At 46.3% G+C, this 24,384-nt stretch overlaps 1 protein-coding gene across 2 annotated transcripts in view; it reads right to left on the bottom strand.

The window, feature by feature from the left end:
- Nucleotides 1–1,149: 1,149 nt before the first annotated feature.
- Nucleotides 1,150–24,384, bottom strand: part of LOC147185638 (pleckstrin homology domain-containing family G member 1-like) — a 28,413-nt gene continuing 5,178 nt past the window's right edge. For both annotated transcript variants that reach the window (XM_086104471.1, XM_086104470.1), the window contains exons 2-17: nucleotides 18,156–18,730; nucleotides 14,309–14,409; nucleotides 13,550–13,619; nucleotides 10,144–10,190; nucleotides 8,710–8,860; nucleotides 8,230–8,361; nucleotides 7,570–7,752; nucleotides 7,398–7,493; nucleotides 7,056–7,142; nucleotides 6,764–6,797; nucleotides 6,571–6,663; nucleotides 6,431–6,492; nucleotides 6,113–6,304; nucleotides 5,708–5,827; nucleotides 3,797–5,636; nucleotides 1,150–3,721 (exon numbers count right to left, since the gene is read on the bottom strand). In XM_086104471.1, the coding sequence (XP_085960597.1) occupies nucleotides 2,778–3,721; nucleotides 3,797–5,636; nucleotides 5,708–5,827; nucleotides 6,113–6,304; nucleotides 6,431–6,492; nucleotides 6,571–6,663; nucleotides 6,764–6,797; nucleotides 7,056–7,142; nucleotides 7,398–7,493; nucleotides 7,570–7,752; nucleotides 8,230–8,361; nucleotides 8,710–8,860; nucleotides 10,144–10,190; nucleotides 13,550–13,619; nucleotides 14,309–14,409; nucleotides 18,156–18,581 (4,578 nt within the window). In that variant the 5' untranslated portion in view covers nucleotides 18,582–18,730 and the 3' untranslated portion in view covers nucleotides 1,150–2,777. The remainder of the gene's footprint in view (nucleotides 3,722–3,796; nucleotides 5,637–5,707; nucleotides 5,828–6,112; nucleotides 6,305–6,430; nucleotides 6,493–6,570; nucleotides 6,664–6,763; nucleotides 6,798–7,055; nucleotides 7,143–7,397; nucleotides 7,494–7,569; nucleotides 7,753–8,229; nucleotides 8,362–8,709; nucleotides 8,861–10,143; nucleotides 10,191–13,549; nucleotides 13,620–14,308; nucleotides 14,410–18,155; nucleotides 18,731–24,384) is intronic.

Genomic DNA, 24,384 nt, shown 5'->3' with positions numbered 1-24,384 from the left:
GTCTGCGCCACCTGTTGGTTATGTTTACAATGGGGTAATACTGTATAATTTAACCTTTTGTTTTATTAATTCCCAAACCTGTCAACTTTTCGGAGCGCCAACATGTATAAACTACCAAAAAAATCCTTATAAAGAGCAAAGAATCCTTATAACATACCAAAGCATTTTATATGTCAAAATAACGGCAGAAAAAAAAACCACGAAATTTTCAATGATATTTATTGTAGATCTCCATAATTCAATGTCTGGTTAATGTCTAATCATCATTCTACTTAGTGGCATTACTGTGTTCAGAGTTGTATTCCTGCGTTACTTTTTTCACCAACTCCAACTGCTGACCCATCGGCTCGAAGTTACAGCATCCATTCATATTTACTTTCGAAAAAAATGATTTATTAGATATAATCACATAACGGTGTAGGACTAGATAAGTTTTTTACTTCTTCCTACTCCCTTGAACATAATAACTGTGTTGAATGAAGATTGATTTCTTTCTTTTTACTTTTTTTTATCTACCTTATTTTCTGTCAAATTATTACTGTATATATGTTTTATGTTCAATAAACAAACAAACAAACAAACAAACAAATGAAAACATTCGAGTAGTCTATCACCATTCTGGGCAAAATCAAACGGAACTACCTGTTGGGGGGCCGGGGGGGGGGGCGGACGGAAATGTTCAGAATCCGTATGATTTGTGCGATACGGCCATATACGTAAGATTCACCACAAAATCCGTATGAACTATGGCTAAACCGTATGAGTTGACAGGTATGAATTCCCAAAAAAGGTTTGTAACAATTACGAATGGCATGAAGGACTATGATTTTCAGCGTGAGATTTGATTTTAAAATTTTATTTTTGCCCCACATACAGCACTTTGTATACAGCAGTGGTTGTTTTAAAGTGCTCTCTACAATTGAGCTGAGTTGAAATTCCATTTCATACATTTTTTTATTATGCCATAATATTATTTAGTTATATTTCCTCATCAATTTTCAGTTACTTTTAAAAAAGTATGTATTTGTCTTTGCCGATTAGTTAAAATCTCCGTTTTTTTCCTGCCTCATCGTGCAGGTCCCGTTATGACTGCCCACTCTTCCATCACATGCATGTATGTACATTACACAACTCTGTGAACTTAGGATGTCCAAGTTAATAAATCCATTTTATTTAGTGAATGAGGACACACATGCACACAAAAAAACAACACGACCACGTAGTTTAGATTGAAATGTATTACCTCCAATACATTGTTTGGTTGGGCAATGACAACTAGGCCGTTAAAAAAATACAGTACACTTGACCTAAACATTAAAGCATTGTAAAGCATACTTGGCATACAAGAATAACTTTCCTAAAATGTACATCTTTACAAAGTGTTTACAAAGTAGACGTTTGAAGCAAAGTGCAAAAAAAAAAAGTCAATGAAGATTGAGAATCTCCACTAGTGAAGCAGGGGACAAACGTATACAGTCAAACAAACAAAAACAAACATACTTCATATCTCTAACTCATGTTTTTGATGCATGTGTCCTGAAATGAACAGTAGAGCGTGATGTTGTGCTTTCTAACTTTACATTTGGAACTTGCATTAAGCAGTGCATAATTTAAAAAAAAAAAAAAACAATAAAAGAAAAACCACCCATTCACAGTTTATGTCTAGAATTTTGCGAATGAACACCTCCAAGCATCTGAATAGTCGTTCAATAAATACATTAGTCTTTCATTTACAACCTGTAATGGACCTGCCCTTGCATGAATTGTCGTAAAATATCACAAGGACGCTTTGGAATAAATAAGATGACATGCGTATCTGTCGTAAAAGTTGTCCTTAAGATACTAAGAAAAAAACCTTTTGATCAACACCTCCCTTCAACCGTGGCCCTATAATCAGTAGTGTGATGCATGTTGGTGTTAAAAACTCACTCGGTCTTCAGAATAATTCTCAATGTTAGCCATGATGGTCCCAGAAGATCATTTTTTAATTGGTCGCTTAAAAAAAATAATAAATCAAAACAATTCACGTATTGCAATGCACACATCCATTTTGCCTTTTGCTCGCATGTTCAAAATAAATATGAATCCTTAAGTTCTTATTGAGAATGCAAAATATTATCAAGTCTCCTTGTTTGAAAGCATAACGGGTGGCAAAGTGAGTGAAGAGAGGCTTCAGTCTTCTATGTGAACTAGCCAACATGTGATCCTGCGTTATTTGCGTGACCGCTATCGCTCGCGTACGTGCAAAGTGACATTCTCGCCCGATGACAGCCATTCTTAAAACGTGCAAAATTTGTGAAACGTGTTTCATGCCGAACAAATACAAGTTTTCTTTTATTTTTTTAAAGTTTTTTTTGGGTAAGGCTAGGCAGATGAAAACCAAAGAACTTGAAGAGGTCCACCGGAGAAGATCCTCCAAAGATCTTGTCCGGTTTAGCCACTGATGCGATTCGACTGTTAATCACCGGTAACACCCGTTGCAGTTTGATAATTTCGTGAGAAGTGCTAAGGCAAGAATGATTCAAAGCGCCGTCATTCCCAATGAACAACTTCGGTCTTTTACTTTGAAGCCTGTGACATAAACGAGAGGTATTTACAGTAAATATGTTAGGTGCTCGAAAAGATCCGTTTTGGCTTGTGTAGAACTTTGTGCTCGATTCCCTTTTGTTCGTGGGGTTCACTGTCGGTAAAGTAGTAGTCATAGCAGGATCTCTGATTTGTAGTTTGTTCGTATGTAGTATGTTTGGTAAGATTTAGCTTCTGGTTGTGAGGTCGACTCAGGCAAAGCTACTGGAGCTCAGACACTGGAACTTTTCCCGAAGAGAATGGACGATGTTGGGCTGGCTCTGCTGCGGTTCACTCCAGAGGTATTTCTCCAGATGCTCGCGTTCCAGAGACCTCAGCGCGTCGCCGGAGCGCACGGGCGTGCAGGGCAAACTCCGCGAATGGACCAGAACCCGGTTTTGGTAGGTGCAGCCGGCCGCCGACCCGCCCTGCTCCGATTCCACTTCGTCCTCCGAGCGGATCTCCACGTAGTCGTCGTCGTCGTCATCGCCGTCGTCCTTAAAGTTCGCAAAGTAGTTCTGGGTGGCGGCGAGGATGCTCAAGGCCGACGCTCGGTTCAGGACCACCACGTGTTGGCCGTCGTGTAAGGTGAGGTCCGACTCTCCTTGGGAAGATCTTTCCGGGAGGCTACTCTGTCGACCGGCACGGCTCAAACTGGGACCGCCGAGGCGTTCTGTCGATCCGTTGCATTTAAGTCCCGACTGGTTATCTTCCTCAGGCGGCCGGCTATTCAGAGAGCCGACCGACTGACAGTTCCGAGACGGGGAGGACGGTGCGTTAAAGGAAGGATGTCTCTTGATGGTACTGTAGACGTGCTCTTCTTTTTCGCTCGGGGCCGATAAGCAGGAGCTCCATCTCTGCGAGGGCGGGCTGCTCGGTGAGGCCGGGGCGGTCTTGAGGGACGGGATGGAGCGGGAAGAGGCGAGTCTGCGCTGGGGGGTGGAAGAGGCTCGCGTGGTGTGCAAGTCGCCGCTGGAGGTCATGTAGCTGGAGAGCTCGCCGTTGCTGTAGGTGGAGTGGAGCCAGTCCTCCTCCAGGGCGGTCTCGGGCATGGACGGAGAGGACGGAAGACCTGGATGAGTGGAGTGTGTCGGCGAGGAGGAATCCTTGAACATGACTTGGTCGTAAAGCTGGGAATACTCGGCTATCCTTGCACCTGAAGAATACAGGAGAAAAAGATTTTTAGTCAATAGTTTGTTTGTTTGTTTTTTAATGAAAGGTTTTGTCTTACCGATGGCGGCTCCCCCTTGCTTTTTTTCTTCAAGGATGGCCGCCAGGTCTTTCTGCCTTCTGTCAGCTCTCGCTCGACTACAAGAGTCCCCGGGGTCCATGCTCCTCATGCGCAGCAGCTGATTGGCTTTCTTGATCTTCTGGCTATACTGCCGCGCCATCAAAAAGACACGACTCTTTGTTTTGTCCATCAGTTCCAGCGGAAAGTCCACCGACTCGCCCAGCAGGAGCGAGGAAGAGGCCAGCGGCGAGTCCAGCGAGCCACCTGCGAGCTGCCCCGGAAACAAACTATGGATATCCTTGATGGCATTCTCTCTCTGCAGAGGGATTTTCGGAGGAAGTTCCACAAGGTCGTCGTCCTCGAGCCGAAAGCTACCGCTGCTGAGGCGGGCCAGTCTGTTGCGCATGCTCTTCACTGTGCCTGGCTGGGGCTCTGGCACGACTGGGAAGGGTTGCGAAGCGGGAACTGGAATTGGATTTTCGTCTTCGGCGGGTCGGTCGCTTTGAAGGTCAGGGAGGCGGATGACCGGGATGTTGAAGGATTGTGACGGGCGCACAGGAGGGTGTTTCGGTTGATGCGCAGCGCCACTCTTAGTTGGACGACCGCACGCAGGGAGCTTTTTTGTACGACCAGCTCGGGCTGAGGATTGCGGCTCGGCTGACTCGCCGGCGCTGACGGGGAAGGCGGCGGGCAGTCGGTCCGCTTTCTTCTCATTGTTCCTGATGTAGTTCTCCAGGTCATTCCAGAGCTCATCGGCATGCCCCGACATGTGTTCTCCTTTCGGGGACTGTAGGGAAGCCAACGAAGTGGATGACGACAAGTACTCGGCCTCTGAGGAACACGGGCCGGGATGCGGGACATCTCCCAAGTGAAGGCTCTCCTGTGAGACAAACTCTGGCGAGCTTCTAGGTAGGCCTTGCTCTGTCGCCATTGGAATGGCTCTCTGGGGATCGGCTTCGTTCACCTCATTGATCCTCTGCGCATTGATCGATGGAGGATCCCGAAAACAAATGGTGTCATAGATGTTCTCCTCGACGATCTTGAGCTCAGGAGTTTGGGGCGATCTTTCTTCCTGGGCGAAGGACTGAATGTGCTCCTTTGAATGGCTGTCGGACTCGATGAGGGGTTCCGAGATGCTCAGGGCATCTGGAACATTGAGTGCCCGAGCCGCTTGGATCCGGGAACCCTGCGCGGCAGAAGAAGGTTGTTTCCGTGCCTGGCGTTCACCCGAATCTCTTCTAATCAGGCCCATTCGCTTGAGGTCTTCGTAGCTGATGTTGTCGTACACGTTTTCGATGTCATCCATCGTCAGCTGCTCAGCGGATGAGGATCCTGAGATGTCGTTGCTGGAGGACTCCGTATGAATCACTTCCAAGTTGCCACCCGCCGCCCGGCCATCATCCGGACTTTTGCGAGCCTCCGTGGCATTCTCGCCGACGCTGCTCGCCCTTCGCAGAACCCTGCCGCCGCCGGATGGCGGTTCAACCTGGAAGGAAGGGGGCTGCTCCACGTGCCAGCTGCAAGGCCGGGTCGACCTCGGAGACGACGGGACCTCTGATCGCTCGGAGGGAGACTCCGGTTCTGGTCCACTTGTCTCGGTGGGAACGAACATCTGATAGATGTCGTCGTCGTCGTCGTCATCGGGGTGCGTGGTTCTCTGTCGGGTGGGGAACATGGCCCTGCGAGCGCGGTGGTCTGCCCAGATGTTTCGAACAGAATGATCATTGTCTGTCACGACGACGGATGGCACGAGGGACTCTGGAGGTTCTTCCGTCACACGAGCGGTCCTGCGGAGCGGCGGGTGGTGACTTCCGTCCCTCACGAGGGATTCTCTGGCTCTCTGAAGGAACCGAGGCAAAGATTCAGACAGGCACCCTAATTTGTCACAAAAGCGATCCTTTTTGAACATACCTGAAGATCTGAAGCGCTCATGTTGAAGGTTTTCCACTGCTCTATGCTGTCCACCGACGCTTGAGGGTTCAGCCTCTTCCGGCTGCTTTTGCCCGGGACTCGCAACCTCTTTCCGCCACCCTGCAGGCACGGTCGCAACATTGAGTGTCAGATCCAAGAAAATACCAGTCAAATGGAGTCAAAATTAAAAGAAGACGAGATGGTTGCGATGAGCTTCACTTCCATTTGGTACGTCATTTGTGTTGAGCTATTCCGTGGTCTCTGGTAATGATTGGTCGAACTACAATTCAACAAAATACGGAGACGTGAAGACGACTCCAAGCCATTTGGGTTGTGTTTTGATTTGATTCCACTCGCAGCCAGCATCCGTGTACCAATCTGCGATCTCCGACGAGTTCACCTTACCGAGACGCTCTCGTCCTCGTCATCGGCGTCTTGTTGGTGCGGCTCCTCCCCTTCCTCTCGATCGCTGTGGTCGTAGTGGTCAGCGGGGTCCAACGACTCCTGTGACTGGTTGATGAGACTGCGGCTGCGGCCTATCGTGCCCAGAGCCAGCTGGGACACGGGAGAGAGCAGGCTTGCGCCCAGACTTGTTCGCTAGGGTGAGGAAAATTCAAAGGGTTATTTCTGTTATGCGAGCGGCACTTGCGTGCGGTGGATGTGGGTTCTCGAGTTGCTTCATTTGAACCCTTTAGCTGTGTATCGTCATTGCTCAAGACCAACCTTTTCTCCGTCGCTGTTGACTGCATTCTGCTTGGCGTTCTTCAGTAATTTCGAGAGCGGTTCTGACAAGACAAATACAGATTTATTTATTTTGAAAATTGGGTTTAATGGTGCAAAACGTGCTAAAAAGACATTCTCACCTTTTCTGCGCCCCCTGCGAGGAGTGGGGCCTTCTTTGGTCTGTGGGGAATCCTTCTTGTCACTGTCAGGACTGTAGTGAAATCCGGGATGATCTGGAAAAAAAAAAATATATATATATATCACACATTAATTTACAAAATATCACGCGACTTGTGAAAATGAAATGCAGCAGTATCGTGACTTGGCACTTACGCATCCCGTCCATCTCCAGGATGGCTTGCTTCGCCTGGAAAAGGGTGAAATTAAACAAAGTTAGACAGCCATCATTTTTGGACACCAGGTGTCACTCAAATCACAACCTTGTTAAAACCAGAAAAGGACTCTGGTAGATAAAATGGATCGCGGTGGATTGGAAATGAATGACTGCTTCATTTGAGGGTGTGAAATGAAAGACACTGGATCGGGTCGTTGCACAAAAGCTTGTAGCTTCTGAAAAAGAAAAAAAAAAAAAAAGGGAAGCCATCCGCAGACAAGCTGTCCTCACCTTGGCGGGGATTTTGGCAGGGTGATTTTCAAGTATAAGTCTCTTGAGGTGTAAGATCCACATGCGCTTATCTTGCTGGGACTTGGCCTGCGGGCAGCATCAAACAGCAGAGAAGATAATAGCGGTCATGCCCACGAGGTGAGATATGTTTGGGATAAAGCCCCAAAAAAACGGAAGAAAAAAAAAAAAAAGGAACTCAGCTTGCAAAGTTGAACCCTTTCAGGGACCGTGGTTACTCCAGCTTACAGGGTGCACGAAAGCGTTCAACACGACATTTGAGTACACCCGCAGCGCTCATGACTTGTTATTGCCAAGTCTGCACTTGATGTCACGTTACATTACCTGGACAGTGTGCTGTAGTTTGGGATTCTTGTAGTGAAACACACTGAAACTCAGCGGCTCTTTCGGGATGACTTCCACCAGCATGAGGTTGCAGCACTGCAACGGGACGTCAGGTTCAACGCGGGCGCCGTCGGTCACCACAAAGCGTCACGTGACGCGAGTGCCAACTGACCAGGATGTGAGCCTTGTACGTGAACGTCTCCTCCCGTTTCTTCGTGATGAGCAGGAGCTTGTCGAACAGGAAGAGCGTTCTCTCGTTCTTGGCTCGCTGCAGTCGAAAGGTTCCTTCCAGGACCAGCTCTCCGTAGCCCATCAGATCGGGGCCTTTCCAGTTGGTGAGCAAGCTCTGGATTTCCTGCAATGACGGTTGATACGGTGGTTTCGTTTGACTCAACTCTGGGTGGCTGCGTTTGGATCCTAAATCATGATCAATTCTTCGATGTGACAAACACTATCAGTTTAGGTCTTTTGTGTTTAATCAACAGCGTGCTGCTGAGCGTAATCAAATAAATCTGTCGCCTGGAAGCTGCGGACGGACAGCAATGAAATCATGCAACAAATGAGCCGGGATTGTAAAAGTGACAAAAGTTGTTTCACAACCCCGCACGCATTCCTGAATCCAATTGACTCTTCCGGCTGATCGAAGAAACAAGCTCCCCTTTTATGTGCCCTCCTTACGCAAGGCCGTCAATCAGCCCAGTGGAAAAAGTGTGACAAGCCCAAAGCTCACATCAATTCAACAACAACAACAAAAAAAGAAAAGATCAAAGTGCGCCGGCTACACATTATTTTAATGGTTTTAATGGTCAGGAAGGATGTTTGTTGACTGTACCTGCAACCTAACGGCGTGTTCGTGCTTCCGCTTCATGTCGTTGATGTGCCAAGCCACTCTCTGCATGGTGTCGATGGCTTCCTGAACCACCTCGTACGTCTCTGTGTCCTTCTCCATATGGTTGGCGATCTCCTACAAACACACCGCAAGCATAATGCCAAAGTAAGCGGTGGATTTTTTTTTTATTTTTCCACCCCCAGTAGGCTGGGCCCCCCCCCCCCCGAAAGAAAAAAATACATTCAAACGAAGGAAAACATCCACTTTGTCTCCAAGTACGCTTTACTACATTCTCTTCTATTTAGAGCATGGCAGGAACATTCCTACCGAGTACCATATGTGTGTAACATTTGGTGGTAAAAGGAGCCTCATCAGAAACTCTGCTTTTGTGGTTTGGAAGGAAACGTGACTGATTTTGTGCCATGCGTGTGCGGTCGAGTAGAAATGCACGTTAACCACGAGAGAGGTGCCACGGGGACGTACGTGAAGCAGCAGATGGTACTTGAGGATCCTCTGCACCGGCTTCAGCAGGTAGGAGCCCAGAGGCAAGGAGTGGCGCAGAGATTCTTGGCGCTCGCGGAAAAACTTGGCCAACGCCTTGTTCCTCATGCACTCGGTGAGCACAGCCACCGACCTGCCGAGTCAAAACAAGGCAATGACCCAAAAAACATACGGCCAACACAACAAAATAATCCCGCGGGTGGTAGGAGTTGAAGGTTTTAAACTGGCCAATTAAACTGAATAGAGCGTGCATTTTAGCTGCCAAAGAGGAGACTGAAGGGATAAAGCCACAGAAACAAAGGAGAACTAAACAAGGCTGCAGTAAAGGCCTGGAAAAGCATTTTGCAGGCTTGATGTCGGGGTTTTTTTGTTTTTTTTGCAGGTAAGAGTTAGGCCGCCAAATATGAAATGCTATTCACCTGAAGTTCCTTTAATAATGTCTGTTCCAATGCATTTGCTCCAAAACTAAAGCTCATACTAAAACTAATAAAATCGAACGAAGATCACTGGCCTCTCAACTGAAAGACCTTCAAGGGTGTAGCGAAATGTGACATTTCTGCATGTCCGAATGCCAGCGCAGCTCCCGTACAGTCTCCACATTGTTCTTGGGAGGAAACCCGACCTTAGAGTCCGGCGTGACCTCGATACATCTGCAGCCGAGTGACCATCTTCAAATACGTCTGTGTTGTTGTTGTTGTCCGGTGTGACCTAAACCGGGGTCACCAGCTGTGGCGTGGACGGGGGCGGGGAAGGCCCGTGTACAAAAAGCTGACAGACCCCACAACAACGAGACCTAATCATCAGTGAACTGTTGGCGAGTATTATCATAAAACCCGTGAGATTTGCATCCCGAGGGCAAGGTGTGCTTGTAGCGTTATCTTGGCATGAAGATCAGCCTCACGTTTCAAACTAAACCGAATCACGCACTGTCACATTACTCCATCCAGGTGTCTCGTAGGAGCACCCACCCAGAAAAGAATAATAATAATAGAAAAAAAATTTGAAGTAGGTAGCTCTGATAAGATGATAACAACCCCTTCTGTCAGCAACGTGTGCTTTAAGTCTGTCAAGCAGTGAATGAAAGAATTTAAAAAGGGAGGGAGGGAGGAGTGAGCGGCCCCGAGGCACAACTGCAAGCAGACAATTTGACTCCTTAGCGAGGAGCTAATACATTGATGGGCATACACAGCGGAGTCATATGAGACTCTGGGAATAAACGTGGAGATGCGATCAGGGCGACAATGACAACAGAATAATGCCGTCGTACAGCAAAAAAGGATGGGAAATGAACGCCGTGCAAGCTCAGACGCTCAAGTGTCGTCCGGCAAGACGCCACGAGAGACTTGGTCGGCGTGAGGCGCATTAGACGCGGTTCTCAAACTGGGGTGCCCCGGATCCCCGGGACTAAAGTCTTACCTCGGGTAATTGGTGCAGTACTGGGTGTATATGTGGAATTCTTCACTCTGAAATGAAGAAGGAAAAAAAAAAGAAGGCAAAATTAGATGATAGATGTATGTCACAGGACGTGGCTTAGTCCTATTTAAATGGAGACTTCCTAATAAAATAATTTCAGGTCTCTCGGCTTGTCTGCGTCCCACCCCCCAGCCTGTATTTAAAAAATGAGTGAGGCACATCACGCACAAAACGCTGACGAGTGCAGGCATTAAAAACCCCTCCATTGAGCTTTTCCGCCCCCTTAATTGAAACCTTTCTCACATCGCACGCCCCCTTCAGTGAACATCAAACACGCGCGAGACAGTGTGACTTCATCGGAAACTTTTCCTGGCAACTCATCTGAATATCGTGCGGCCAACTTCGCTTTTGGTATTTGAAATTTATGCCGGGGCGGTTATGCTTTCGTCACGGGTGACAAAAGCGACTAAACTAAGTTCCACTCTATATTACACTTGAACCATTTGCGGTGCAACGAGGTTACCCTTCAAAGGGTTTCAAAATTGGTTGTTGATAAGGACGCTAAACCAGTTGCTGATAGTTTTGATTTACAAAGACTGAAAGGCATCGTTATAATACACGATGTAATTTGGACACCCCAATTTGCGACGCAAGGAGTGCAAATTAATAAATAATGTGAGGCCTCGACCTCGGTTCAACTTTTGGACCCCAGCAATGTGGCAGATTTTTAGGGGGCGGGGCTCCAGGAGGCTGACAGACAACAGGAAGCGACGTCACAAACGTGCAGGGAAGATGATCAGCGATGCGGACCCAAGAGTTTATTTTTGACCTCGCAGGGAACTGTGCATTCATTTTAAGGACCTCCAAACCAGTAATTGAGGAGCCCGAGGTGCTCCCTGGGAAAAGGAACTAAATTGAAGAGCAGAGGTCTCCTCCTCGTCTCCAGTCGTCGGCTACCACAGACCGGGCCCTAATCGCAACCAGATGTATCCGCCATCCAGTTTTTTATTTTGTGGTACACACACAGCGCTAATACACACTTACTGGACTTTAGTATTTAGACCGCAGGATATATCAACGTTTTGATAAGAGTACTAATTTGTGTGGCACATACGTATGGGAAAATGCAGACCTCCAGGCATGTGTGCCCTCAAATTCGACCGCACTTTTGTATTTATGTCTTTCAGATTGTTGAACATGGATGCTAAAGTGAAAAATTAATTAGGACTTATGACATTTAAAGCACTTTGGTGTTGTAAGAACTAACGGGTAGATAAAAACATGATCAGAAACTAATAAGGTCAAACGGGTAAAGATAACATCGTCTCTTTAATAAGTTGGCACGAGGCCTGTGCACAATTCTGAAAATTAGCCTTGCCTCGGGGTTGCCATGGCGACAGTTGAGACATTTGTCCTAAAACCCCCCCCCGCCCCAAAAAACATTACTCCATTCTCCAAAACTGAACGTTAGCATTAGCGCTAACACCAGAGGCCCACTGCTCCACTCACTGACTGTGACAAGTGATTCTTTTGGAGCGGGGGGGGGTGTTGCCATAGTGGTCAGAAACAATGAACAAATAAAAGACATGGTCAGACCAGCCAGTAAACATTCTGAGTTGAAAAGTTTCCACAAGGCTTGCACACAACTCCAAACATTAGCACTAGCGCTAAAACAAGTCATCCTGGCTAGTCGACAAAGTCGCTATAAAAAGTGGGAACTTAAGTTGCCTGAGCAATAACAATACAGGATCCTCAAACAAAACAACCACATCCCCCAACCTAAAAAAATGGTGAAGTGAAATGTTACAGTTATTTTAAAAAGCTTTTCTTGGCACATTCTTATCTCAACTTCACCACAAAGCGGTCATTTATCTTTACAACCATTTGTTTCATTCGCTTGCACAAGAGCAACTTCTAAATAAATCGGGCAGTGAGATGAAATTTGTTTTATCAATGTAAGACGGCAGATAGTGTATACACACACCAAAACAAAAGTAGCTGAATGCGTGTTACATGGAATGCAAACCGGCTTATGGGGGCGGCGCGCCGCTTTGTTTACGTTTCTGGCGGAAGCGGCGCTGGGAGCCCGCGGTCAAACGAGCCACTGACAACAATAGTCAAAATGTTTGCGGACCAAGCCGGTGACGCGAAAGCTTGTTTCTCCAGCCACGGTCGGACTGCTGGCTTTGTGGCGGTCGGGTGCGACGGCCGTTGTCTTTAACGGTGCCTTTCAGGGGGAAATGTCGAAATGCGGCATTTTGGGATATAATTATGTGACATTTTATGGGGAAATCGTTGGAAGAGGCATAAAAGCAAGCAAGACGTCAACAACAACAGAAGAGTTGGACAACGCTTCAAATTCCTGCGGGATACTGTACTATTCAAATTTTAGCCACAGAAATAACTTTATAACATAAACTGTCTCCTCTTCGATCGGTCCAAAGTTTACGTGTGTCAAATGCTGGTGCTGGAACAGGCCGCAACAAGTAACCGAAACCAGCGTGCATGTTAAGAAAAAAAACTGTCTGGGGGTGGAGAAGGTGATGAAAAGCGCTCAACAGATTGAAGCCGAGGCTGCACATGCCAAATTTGGATTAGGGTCAAATTATACGCCTTTGCACACCATCTGAAAACTCTTATGAAGAAATTTGGGAAAAAGTTGAGATGACACAAGACACCGTGCATCAAATGATTAATTTCCAAGCCTATGTTTACCTTGATTTTTTTTTCCTCCCACAACAAATATCCCGTACCACTGGCGAAAGGAGACTTTGATTCCACCCTTCTTTCATCTACAACCACTTAGAACAATGAGGCGGGTGCATGAATAGTTGTTATCTCTATTGTTGATGTTTTATGGACTCAAATTGAAAGTGGTCAGACTCCAGGGTTAAAATGCACACAGTATATGATTTGTTACGAAAGTGAGAGTTTAGATATTTGAACACACGTGGTGCAACAGGACACTATAACAATACCCAGTCACGGGCATATATTCTTGATCCTCTGCGATTGTTACTGCAGCTTACTCAGTCACTTAAAGCAGTAAAACTCCACACGCAGGAAGGAACAGCACTGAATGAATGGATGTTATTTTCATGTTGAAAAATACCTTATAAAAACGTTGGGGGGGGGGGGCTGGAACGGATTAATGGCATTTCGATTCATTTCAGTTTGGCAAGATGATTTGAATGAATTCAATTTGTACAGTATTTGAAGGCACCACTGCCGTTTTATTTTTATTTTTTTTCAAACTTGATAGTCAAATGACTAGGCCCATTTTGTCCATTGTGGCACTCCAACAAAAAAGTTTGCCCACCCTTCTGTTAGTGATTATTGTGTCGCCTCTGCATAATCCCTCCCACTGACAAACAAACACAAACAAAAACACTCAGACAATCATTTCTACCTTCGATACGAAGCATTCAGCAATGGCCACGGGGTCCGCGTTGCACTTCTCCAGCTCATGAAGCAAATCTCTGAAAACAAGAACATTGATTTACATGCCTGACAATTGTTCCCATATCACACAAACACACAGATTGACTCATTAAAAAATGCTGTGGTTTATTGTTTCTGACTATTGTATTGGACTTCACAAGTCACACTGGGAAAATAAATTCGGACTAAGGGCAACCGCCTTTGAGAAACTTCCTTGAATTCAAAAGCACAGCTCCTGTGGGTTCACAAAACCACCCCCCGGTGGTGAAGTTATTGTTTCATGACTAACAGATGAGGTCACTGCTTTTATGCTTCCTTAAACTGGCCCATTTCTTTTTGATTCTTTTTTTTGCTGCCCGACAGCTGACAAATGACTGGGTGGCAGGAAAAAAAAAAAGGTTTTGTCCAAAGACCACCATGATACTCAACTATCTTTCAAACCGCACAAAAAAACTGTTTAGGGCACTGTCACAGAGAGCAAGTATACAGACGGGGGGACTTCATGATAAGTCACCTCTTTTCATGACATTTTTTTGGTTTTTTGTCTCCAAGGAAAGTTAGTGTGGTGAGCACCGTCCGTGGTGGGTGGTGTCAAAGCACCCTCTTTCTGACCAACCGCCGCTGACAGGACTCCCTTCTCGAATACAATGCTGGAGGGTCTTTTCTCCTTGAGTCATAAGACAATAAAGTAAGAGAATTCTCAAGTGTGTCTCTGCAAAAGATGCACCTGTTGAAGTGGTAGATGTCCTGGATGTTGCCAAACAGAGAGCCTTTATCCTCTGAGCTCAAACCCAGCCGAGCCTGGCTGCTGATACTCTCCAAGTAGTCCTGCAGAGAGAAGAAGGAACAGATGATTTTGTTGTTCTTCCTGTGGGTTTCATATAGTTTTGAATTTTTCTATTTCGCCAGTCTCAAAAAGAAATACAGTTGAGGGTAAAATGCAAATCACTACACTACGAATGGCCTCAAGTTTTCTTTTAAATCTAATAAATGTCTTCAACCATGATTTTGACCCGCCCTGATCTTCAAAACACATTAAAATGTACTCATTTATCATTACTCATTATAATTAACTGCCTCATAATCTAACCTAGATAATCACTTATGCAATGTCACCTGATTCCTAATCTATAAATTCACGCAATAAAAGTTCTCATCTTCGATGTTAATCATCCACCTGTCCCAGTTTTATAGTCAGTCATGCCTTCGCATTCACTTCAGCCTTGATTACTGCGTTCAGAGCGAGCAGAACACTTCTTAAGATAAGATATAGTGAAATTTCAGGATGAACCGAAAATGCACCCTAAACCTTACAGGTCGACGAGTGCGCAGTAAAGTTTGTACAAGCCCTGCCCGACAGGAATTTTAGTGCAGATTTGAGCGCAAACTCACAACATTGCATCCGAAAGCCATGCTAACAGATCAAGACCTTGAATTATTTTTGCGTTCGTTTATGGACCTTCGGTAGTGATGTCGGTTTTTATCATTTCTTGGCGCAAACAAATGATTTTAGCATGGAGCTCAGTTAGCGTAAGAGCCACTCCTAATTTAAACAGCAGCTTTAGCGTAGATGCTAATGTTCACACATTGTGAGAGTATTCCCGAGATGGTTCGCCGAAACCGGCTTCACTATTCTGCTTATTACAAACCAATGTACGGTAATGATATTCAAGAATGTTTTTAGCAAAATTTACTGTATGCAGTCTCTCTAATTATGAACCACGTTGATGCTAGCTCCTTGTTACGACTACTCCTACTAGTAATGAAGTATGACGGTTAAAAATGTGATCATCCGAAACTAATTTGTCTTTTCCAATCCGCCAAGTAAAAACAAAACATTTCAAATGACAATGTGGCTACTCTAGTCATATTTTGGTTTGAGGTTTTCATTCTTCAAATCCAGAGTATGAGTCAATGCAGGGCTCATGTCGGGAGGAGACATGGGAAGATTTTGTTCATTATCAGAGGTTATGTGTAAGGTGATGCTCTATTAGTCACGGGGTTGTGCACGTGACCCGGCTTGACCTCCTCACTCAACGCGTTCACCTCCGGCCTGAGTGAGCTCAACAATGGGCAGCTCCGACGCCCGCACCTCTCTGAAGGTACACTCCCTGCTAAAGCGTCAGATGCAACATGTACTAACTTGATGCTCGCTGGAGTTAACCATTAACCTTCTTCAAATGCACACTCGTTTCCAATCCAAACACTTTACTCTGTCTGCACTGTAGTTGGAAGTCATTACTCTTGACAATTCCCAATGTAAACATCCACATCTTCAAACTTCCAAACGTCTAAAAGGCCTCACAATGTTGATCAGGCGTCAGTACAAAAAAATGTTTATGATAGTTTGGGTTTGTCATCATTGTTGAGTTTTTAATTAACTTTTTCCTTTCCTGATTCAGTTCATTTTAATTCATTTTGGGAATAGATTTGTTCATTTTTATTAGTTTGAGGGGATTTTTTGTAATATAGTGAATTTGTAAATGATTTTTTTCAAAGGTAAAAAATATTGCTTATTAAAAAAAAATATATATATATATATATATTTTAAAAATATATTAACCTCCGAACAATATAGAATTAAACATCAACAAATAAAACATAACAGTGCATTACTGGCGCTTCGAAAGTGACAATGCAAATTAAAACACAAAAGTGTGAATGACAAACATCTCCTGTCATTTTTGTGTTGAAAGCGGTCACCGCTGGGGAGACGGGACAACCTTTGCAGTTCCCGACTTTGGAGGTAGTATCAGAATCGGTTCAAGGTTGAACAATGTCAGGTCTACTCGCACGGCTCAAAAGACGATTTTTTTTTGTGTGGAAGCGGTGTGATAGGAGTTTAAAAACGACAAGCGCGTATGACAGTTTGCTCACAGGAAAGGGTATGACAGCTCTGACCACCCTGCTGTGAGAAACCGAGCCCATGGGAGTCTGGGTAAATATTTGTCTTAAGCCCGTCACACCCTTTTCGCTCGCAGGAAGCCGCATGGACTCGGGGATTATGGAAGAGGGGGGGTTGCAATAATGCAGGCTTTGGCCATCAATAAGGGGATGTTAGTGTTGCTACTGATACGATCTGGCCTCACTGGAACCGTCATGTAAGAGGCCAGGACAGGCCGAACGCGCATATATTGTGACAGTAAGTGCCGCTGAAGAATCGACTGCCACCTAAAGTGGTAGTCCAAGGGGTGGGTGGTCCATTAACGTGGACTGGCGGTGGTCTGCGGGCGGTAGAGGGTGATTAACTGCGGCTCTTGAGCCTTCTTCGGTGTTTTCTTAACCTGCTGTAGACACTCTTATCTCAGAGCTAAATCCTTCTTTCCTAGCCTCCTGTCGAGATGCCCCTTTTCCTCACCTCTGCATCCGAAGAGGATGGGGAGGGGTAGGAAGGGGGAACATCCATCAAAAGTGTCACGCCTAAACTTCAGTGCCTTTACTCATCCAGTCTCCTGGGATTTGGTGGTCCCTGTTTTGATTTGAAACAACTTGTTGAACCGTCTTGGTTTTGGGGAGGACCGACTGGTTTTGAAATCAGATTGGATAGTCTTGTCAGACATGGGAGAGTGATTAACAGATTCGCGACCGGGTGCGGTTTGGGGATTACGGTGATGGTTCTTCTTCCCCTTGATAGGTTTGACACGTGATGACAACGAAATGTTGCGCGTCAGCAGTCAATTTGTGGCTCTTAGTTTGCGCAACGTCACTCATTATAATCGTTCGCTTTGAATTACTGGCGCAATACGAGTTGGAATTGGGAAAACAATGCTTCTGAATTGGCCCTTTGAATGCCAAGCTTTGTCAAAACAGACTCAATATATTGTCAGAAAATCAGGCCAGAGTGATGTTGTCCATGGGGGATTTAGGGGGTGGAGGGGGTTTAAGGTTCACTGTCACTATCACTTCAATCAGAACTGGTTAACCGACATGAAAAACATGCGTCACATCTGTTCAACAAATTTGAGAGCAAGAAAGGGGCAATAACAATGAGGAGGGGATCGAGAAAGGTGAGCCAAGTACCACAGACGATCCAAACCAAAGTCTCCAAATCCCTGAAAGGAGGCAAACAAGATCCATTCCGCTCGAAGCGAGACTTAAAAAAAAAAATAAAAATAGCCCATTTGTCTAAACGTGTGCATGTACAGTGCGTGCGTGTTTGTGTGTGTGTTTTCGGCTCAGTGTACGTGCGCACACGTTTTCAATGTGCGCCTGTTCTTCCAGGACAAAGGCACCGGTGTCGTGTAACTCAACCGAACCCGAAGGCTGCGAGCACAGGTGACACTATTGTGATGAAAGTTTCCGACTGTTAACAAGCGGCGGTGTGTATGTGTGTGTTTGTGTGTCACGTGTGTGAGGCGACGCACAAAAAAACAAAAAACAAATGCGTGTTTTTCATCACCTGATTCAAAGCCCCCCGCCCACTCTTGGGAAGAGCAGAGTCAACCGCATACTGGACCGAGATATTTACAACCGTCATTTTGAACTCATGCGACCTCGACCTTCAAATACGTCACACTTGAGAGGTTCTGCAGTTGAAATCCCAAAAAATGATGTACAGTAAATGTGTTACTTACTTCCACAATGCTTCTCAGGTCTTGGACGTAGGTTCTTTCGGTGTCCAGTATCTCCTGCACCACACGGTCTACATACGTCCTGGGTCCTTGCACCTCACCCATCCGCTGTCTGCCCCCGTCGAGACCCAGCTCCGGTTCCGAGTGATCTGTCGGTGTCTGTTCGGTGCCCTTCCGGCCCGGCTGCCTTCCTGTTTCCATCCCTCCGTCATCTCTGGGGTCCTCCTCGCCGAGGCCCAGCTGCCGGGCGGGAACCAGTTCCAAACGTATCGCCCCGGAGTCCTGGTCCGAGTTCACGGGGTTAGAGTGGGGGGTGTGGACAAGCGTGGACCGGCTGCCCAGTGAGCAGTGACTGTCCCGGGAGGAAGCGGAGGAAGAGGTGGAGCTGTAGCTGACGGGCCTTTCGGCGCTATCCGGAGAGGAGTCCATGCTGTGGGCCGAGCAATAGCGCAAGGAGGCGTAATGGAAGGCCGGGTTGCGGAGGCAACGGGCGGGGATGTCACCGGAGCTCAGGACCGAGCCGGAGTCCGGCACTTCGGGTACAGGTGGCAACGCATCGGGCAGATAGCTGTAGTCGTCTGAGGAGAAAAAAAAAATGAGAATGAAAACTCAGAAATTGCACAATGTGAAAGTCCGAAAGAAAAGCGCGTTCGTGTCTTTTAGAGGCGCGATCGGCTTACAAACATAATTCCTCGCATACCGGCGGACCGCGACCAAGCTGACCGGCCGCCAAAACCGCTAACCGTCACGGTTTGCCTGAAAGAATTCTATCAGGACGAGCCAACGGTCACCACCTTGCCAAGAGAGATAAGACACTCATTAACAGGAATGCAGAGCATTTAGATGGAGAGATGGATTCCGATACAGTCTAAATCCGAGCGCCCACAGCTGATGGTCATGAATGAACGGTCTATTCCTCGAGGACAGGCAAGGTTTGTGCTTGCGGCGATTTCCACATCAGGGCGGTGCCAAACTGGCACCTGGCCTCATGTCGGTGGATGGGATCACTAACTCCCGGAGTGCCAGAGTCAGACCGGCTCAAGTGAGAGCAGTCTTGGAACGAATCGGATCGAGCGGCCCCGCGCTAACAACCCTTAACCCAAGTCCAACGTTGTCGCTGAAGTTTTACGAGGTCCTTCTCTGTAAACGGGTCAGCTTTGAGTGGAAACCAGAATGGATGCTCAAGGATTGATAAATCACGATGTGTCACTTGGCCACAATGTAACAACTTTTTGACCGAACCTTTCAAAAACCGTGCGCTGGCTAACGAACAAACGACCCAAATAATCAACCATTAATCACGCCAACGTTTCCTCAGCATTGCGGCTCGCCTACGACCCCGCAGGTCCAGTATTCCAGTCACACGCCTTTGCGCCGCCCTCTACCTGCCAAGCGTCTGAGGCCTTCTCACATCAAAGCCACCGAGATCACTCAGTCGCCTTCAAAAATAAATAAATAAATAAATAAAGAGAAAAGAAACATGAAACGGGACGCAACCTCAAAAGAAATCAAGAGCGCTTGCGCGCACACTCTCTCACCTTTCTGGTACGTACCCGAGAGGGCTCTCTGGCGCACCGGCACCGTTTTCAAGCGTGCTCTGGCAGCACGTCCTGCTTGTTGCAGCAACAGGGGGGGGGGGGGACGAATCAAAATGTGATTGGCAACAATGCGAGAGTCAGTCCAAATGTTTGTGCTCCCGGGGCCTGACCGGCTTTTTAAAATTACACATCAGACAATAATCATGAATCAAATGAGTGACCACACACACACACACACACACACACACAGAGCACAAAGGCCTGCATTATCACCAATCGTGATATTAATAGGTAACAGGCCATTTCCTTTGCCCTTTATCAAATGTATTCGACGCTGGCGCTTATCACTGGGAGCTATACACTTAAACTATGGCGTGCGTGTGTGTGTGTGTGTATCTCACTGAAACAGTTACATTATTGCCAAGGAGATAAGACTGAGTTAAAAGCATAATGACCCTCACATGAGCTATTCTATCCAGATACAGGGGGGCAACGGGTATGCACACACACGCGCATACACGAAGCTCCGTCAGGTAAGTGCAGCAAAAGCATTTCCTTTCCCAGTGAAACCCAAACACGAGTCGAGATTGCTCCATCTTGTGTTTGCCCAAGCCCTCCCTCTTCCCACCTTCCAGCTTCATGTTTGGGACCCACCTTGGATGTTTCCTGGGTGAATTTCCTGGTGTACACATGCAGAGAAAGGCACACACGCACGCATACACACAGAGTGCCAACACAAGCAAGCTCAGGTTACCGGTTGCTCCACACTGCGTGCAACTTGATCTATGTAAATGATCTCTAATTAGGCTGCAAAGCATTGCAGGTTGGGACTGTTTCCCCCTCTGTGTGCGTGTGTGCGGGCGGTGTGCAGGGTGTTTTCCCCACTGCGCCAGAAATCAAGAGAAAGGAAGAAAAAAAAAAAAAACAAGAAAACGTGTGAATCATCATAAGCCAGCGCAGAAACCAGGCTTCAACCTCTGCTTTTCATTTAAGCTGACAAAGACAGAGCAAAAGGGATGGGGGGGGGGGGGGGGGGTGATCATGAGGACAAGTTTGCCAAGCTTAATATGTTGAACATCAGGCTTGTCTGGAGCCAATCAGAGGGAAGATCAGAGTGCTCCACTAACAAAAGAACAGCGGCAAACGCTGACAAAAAAAAAAAAAAAAAGCTTTTGAGTTCGGTTTTGTTTTGACGCATTCCAGCAGTGGCCATTTCGATCCAATCGACTATTGTTGCTGCACAATGAAAAGCATGTCGAGTATTAAGAAAACAACTTCTCTGCTGTGATTCTTTCAACACTAGGTCATCAACTATTTCAGTAGGGATGTCAGACAGCATCGCTGCCCAGACTCCTCCATTAACTTCACCGCCAGTCAGTCGGCTTTTGTCACACTTCGCTGCGCAACGGCACACTTTTATCGTCGCCACTTGAAGTGCGCTCGTTATTCTCGGAGGGGCCGGCAGCGGCTGCGAGCACCTTTAGTCTTTTTTTTTTTTTTTTAATGACGGGGAGGTGGGCATCTTTTATGAAGAAGATATCAAAAGGGGGTTGCTCATCAGGTAAAGGCGGCACGTCGGTTTTTTGGCTAATATGTTAAAAATTTATGGACGCCGTTAGTGTGTCTAGTTTTATCCAATGCTACGATGGCAAATGGTTTCTGCTTTTTCCTGCCATTCAATTTGTCTCCCCTATTTCCATCATTTAAAGACTGCCGTGCCCACATTAGCACGGGGCATTCCTATGGGGTCGAGCCATGCCTCTTCCAAGCATACACTTTACTGTGTAAAAATACACACGCTCCGGGCATTTGACTGCGGACCACCAAGGAGCACACATGGTGTTCATACGGAGCGCGGTGAACTGACTTTAAATATTACACGGTACAAAACAACACAGAAAGAAGCCAAACAAACAAGAGTGAACATGAGAAATGGTGACACACTTTGGAGTCTGGCATGAGTTGCCCCTTCCCCACAATACAAGAATTTCCAGTGCCTTTCTTCGGTCATCCAACCGAAAAGCGATGTGCACTAAGCTAGCTAGCGATGCCGACAGTCAAAAAAATGCATCGCTTCGGATTGTCATCCGGCTTAGCCACTTTAGACGGCCATATTGTCAGCCATGGGTGTGTGCACTATACTGAGAGAGATGAGTGAGGAGGAGGGATTTTTTTTTTTTGGGGTGGGGCGTGGACAATTTAGAACGCCTCATTGTCGGCCGTTGCGCAGCATGGAGAGAAGACGTTCAAAGTGAGTGTGGAAAGTCAAAGTCTAACGTGACAGCCAGTGTGTGCACAAGAGGTGGCTGGCGCTGAACTGGATGCTTTGGAGAGCCTCATTGTCAGCCACAAGTGCGTGCCTATCACGGGATGGATTCCAGCCACCTAATGAGGACAAGCACTATTAAAAAAAAATCCACAGATGTTTAATTCAACCTTGGTGGTCATTGTACTCTCTTTTCTAGGGCAACTGAGCTCATCGTCGAAATATTACACATGAGAAAAGATATCGTAATCTTGCAAAAATGCTCAACATGTGCAGGAAGGGAGATGAGGAGGCCCCAAAGAATGAAAGTAGGATGAGAAGCTGTAAGGGGTGGACAGAAGGTCAAACACCACCCACTGCCTTTGCTTTTTTTTTCTTCCCATGTTTCCTTTCTCCCACTTGTGACAATCCAGCAATTGGAATCCCTCCCTTTATAGCTCGCGAAGTCTCCAAAGTCCAAATGCGATGTCATCAACAGGACGGCCCCGGTGATAGAGATGCAGACTTGATCGCAACTGACGCTAAGGACCTTAAAGTGTCACTCAGGATTTCACAGCAGCGCGCCGCCGCTGAGGCCATCCAGAGGAGAGAGGGCAGAGGTGGGAGAGGCCAAGGGTGGGATTGTAGTCAGGAGGCGGGGTTTACCAAATGGGTCAATGCAACGTCTGTCCCAACAAAGACCTGTGCTGACGAGGCAATCCGTTGCACGTTTTCAGCTTTCTCTTTTTTTTTTTTTTTTTTGTGGAGGATGGGGGACGATTTCAAAGATCCCATTAAATGCCACCATAGTGGCCAGGTTTGATGTTGAAACATTGATTCGAGCTAACTTATGGCGTCAGACAGGATTATTATTACTACTGTTGTCTTTTATTTAAACATATATTTTTTTGTTAACATGGAACGGATGATTTGGATTGACATTTCCACTTGTTGCAAAATTGCAACCAACTTTTTTTCTCGAATATCAATTAATCACAAAAACTGAGGTTTCACTAGAACATACAGTAGCAGAAAGAAAAAAAAAACTAACGTGTGAATAGACCGCTGCAGTTTTAACATCCTTATGAAAATTGGTTTCAGTAAAAACACACAGCTTCTATTGCTAATTGGCTGCATTTTTCTTTTTTCCCCGAGCAGTGAATGATAAAGGTCAACATGCACAAGCGCAATGACTCAGAAATTCCCTAATCAGCCTGGGCCGTCCTCCAACAATTTTCACTTCTGTTTTTTGACATGCAGGTTGAAATCTGCAGCATCTTGCCCTGGTGGGAAAACATCCCAGCGCAAAACTACACTGCCTATTTTTAGGGCTCGCCACCCTTTCGGGACACAACCGTGCGACCCTTGTCCCTTTCTCTGACCTGATTGGATTTCAGCCCGGTGGAAGACCTCACGGCTGCGTCCGAACCTTTGCCATTTTCCACACGCTTAAAAGAATACTGATTGATGAGAACAAATGATTCCAAAAAGGGACGTGACCTCTATTTTGACCCTTTTTCTTCAACCACTCATGCAATAGCTTGCCTGATGTGATGTGCTGGGGGGGGTGAAGGGGTGAGGGTAGACGGGGCAGACGTCCCTCCAAAGGATGACTGGGTGGGAGAGAGGCATGGATGGTGGGCTCGCCATTGTCTCCATCACTTCAGAACCAAATAGTTTGCCCTAAACAGTAATTATACCGCCCCCCCCCTTCCTTGCTTTGCCATTTGTATTTACCCCCCGCCCCCCCCACCTCACCCACCACTCCTCCAACTCCGTTCCCCAATTCGGGTACCCTTTAGGCTCTAATTTGGGTCACAGGCTGTAGAAAGGCATCCCAACCCTCCCACTGAGAGGAAGCCGGCGAGTATTGGCTTTCAGAGCCGTAAACTGTTAAACTCACAAAACGGTTGTTGTGCATTTGATGACTAGTTTGGGAAAACTAAATGAAGATTTTTTAGATTTTTTAAATGAAGTCTCATGGTCAAATTCATGATGCTTCAAAGCGTGAGACAGTGAGCCACATCAAAGTAACGCCCCCCCCCCCACCCAACTGACCCCCGTGAACAGCAATTTGTGGCTGTTGTTGCTATACTGTGTAAAAATAGGTTCAAGAACATGCTAGGTTACACTCACTCATGCTAGCATTTTCCCACCATCACTTGAACTAAATGCCACTTATTTCCTTATTTAACATTTACAGGCATTCTTTTAGACACCCCCCCCCCCCACTATTTACAAACTCGTTGCAGGGGCCTGATTTTTAAGCGCACTATTGTTGTTTTGTTTTTTGTTTTATTTTTTTTGAAAGACCGCTTCAACATAAATACATTCCGAATCTGTTTCTGGAGTTCAAACCATATACAAATCTGAATCACACACATCAGACTTGCCTTTGTCCATATTAAGCTTGTTTTGTCCAAGATAATCAACACTAGGTAGAGTAAAA

This window comes from Hippocampus guttulatus, chromosome 23 (genome assembly GCF_054856545.1).
Source record: "Hippocampus guttulatus isolate MCC_2025c chromosome 23, RoL_Hgut_1.0, whole genome shotgun sequence".
NCBI classification, from domain to species: Eukaryota; Metazoa; Chordata; class Actinopteri; order Syngnathiformes; family Syngnathidae; genus Hippocampus; species Hippocampus guttulatus.
This window is presented reverse-complemented; position numbering and strand designations above follow the sequence as displayed.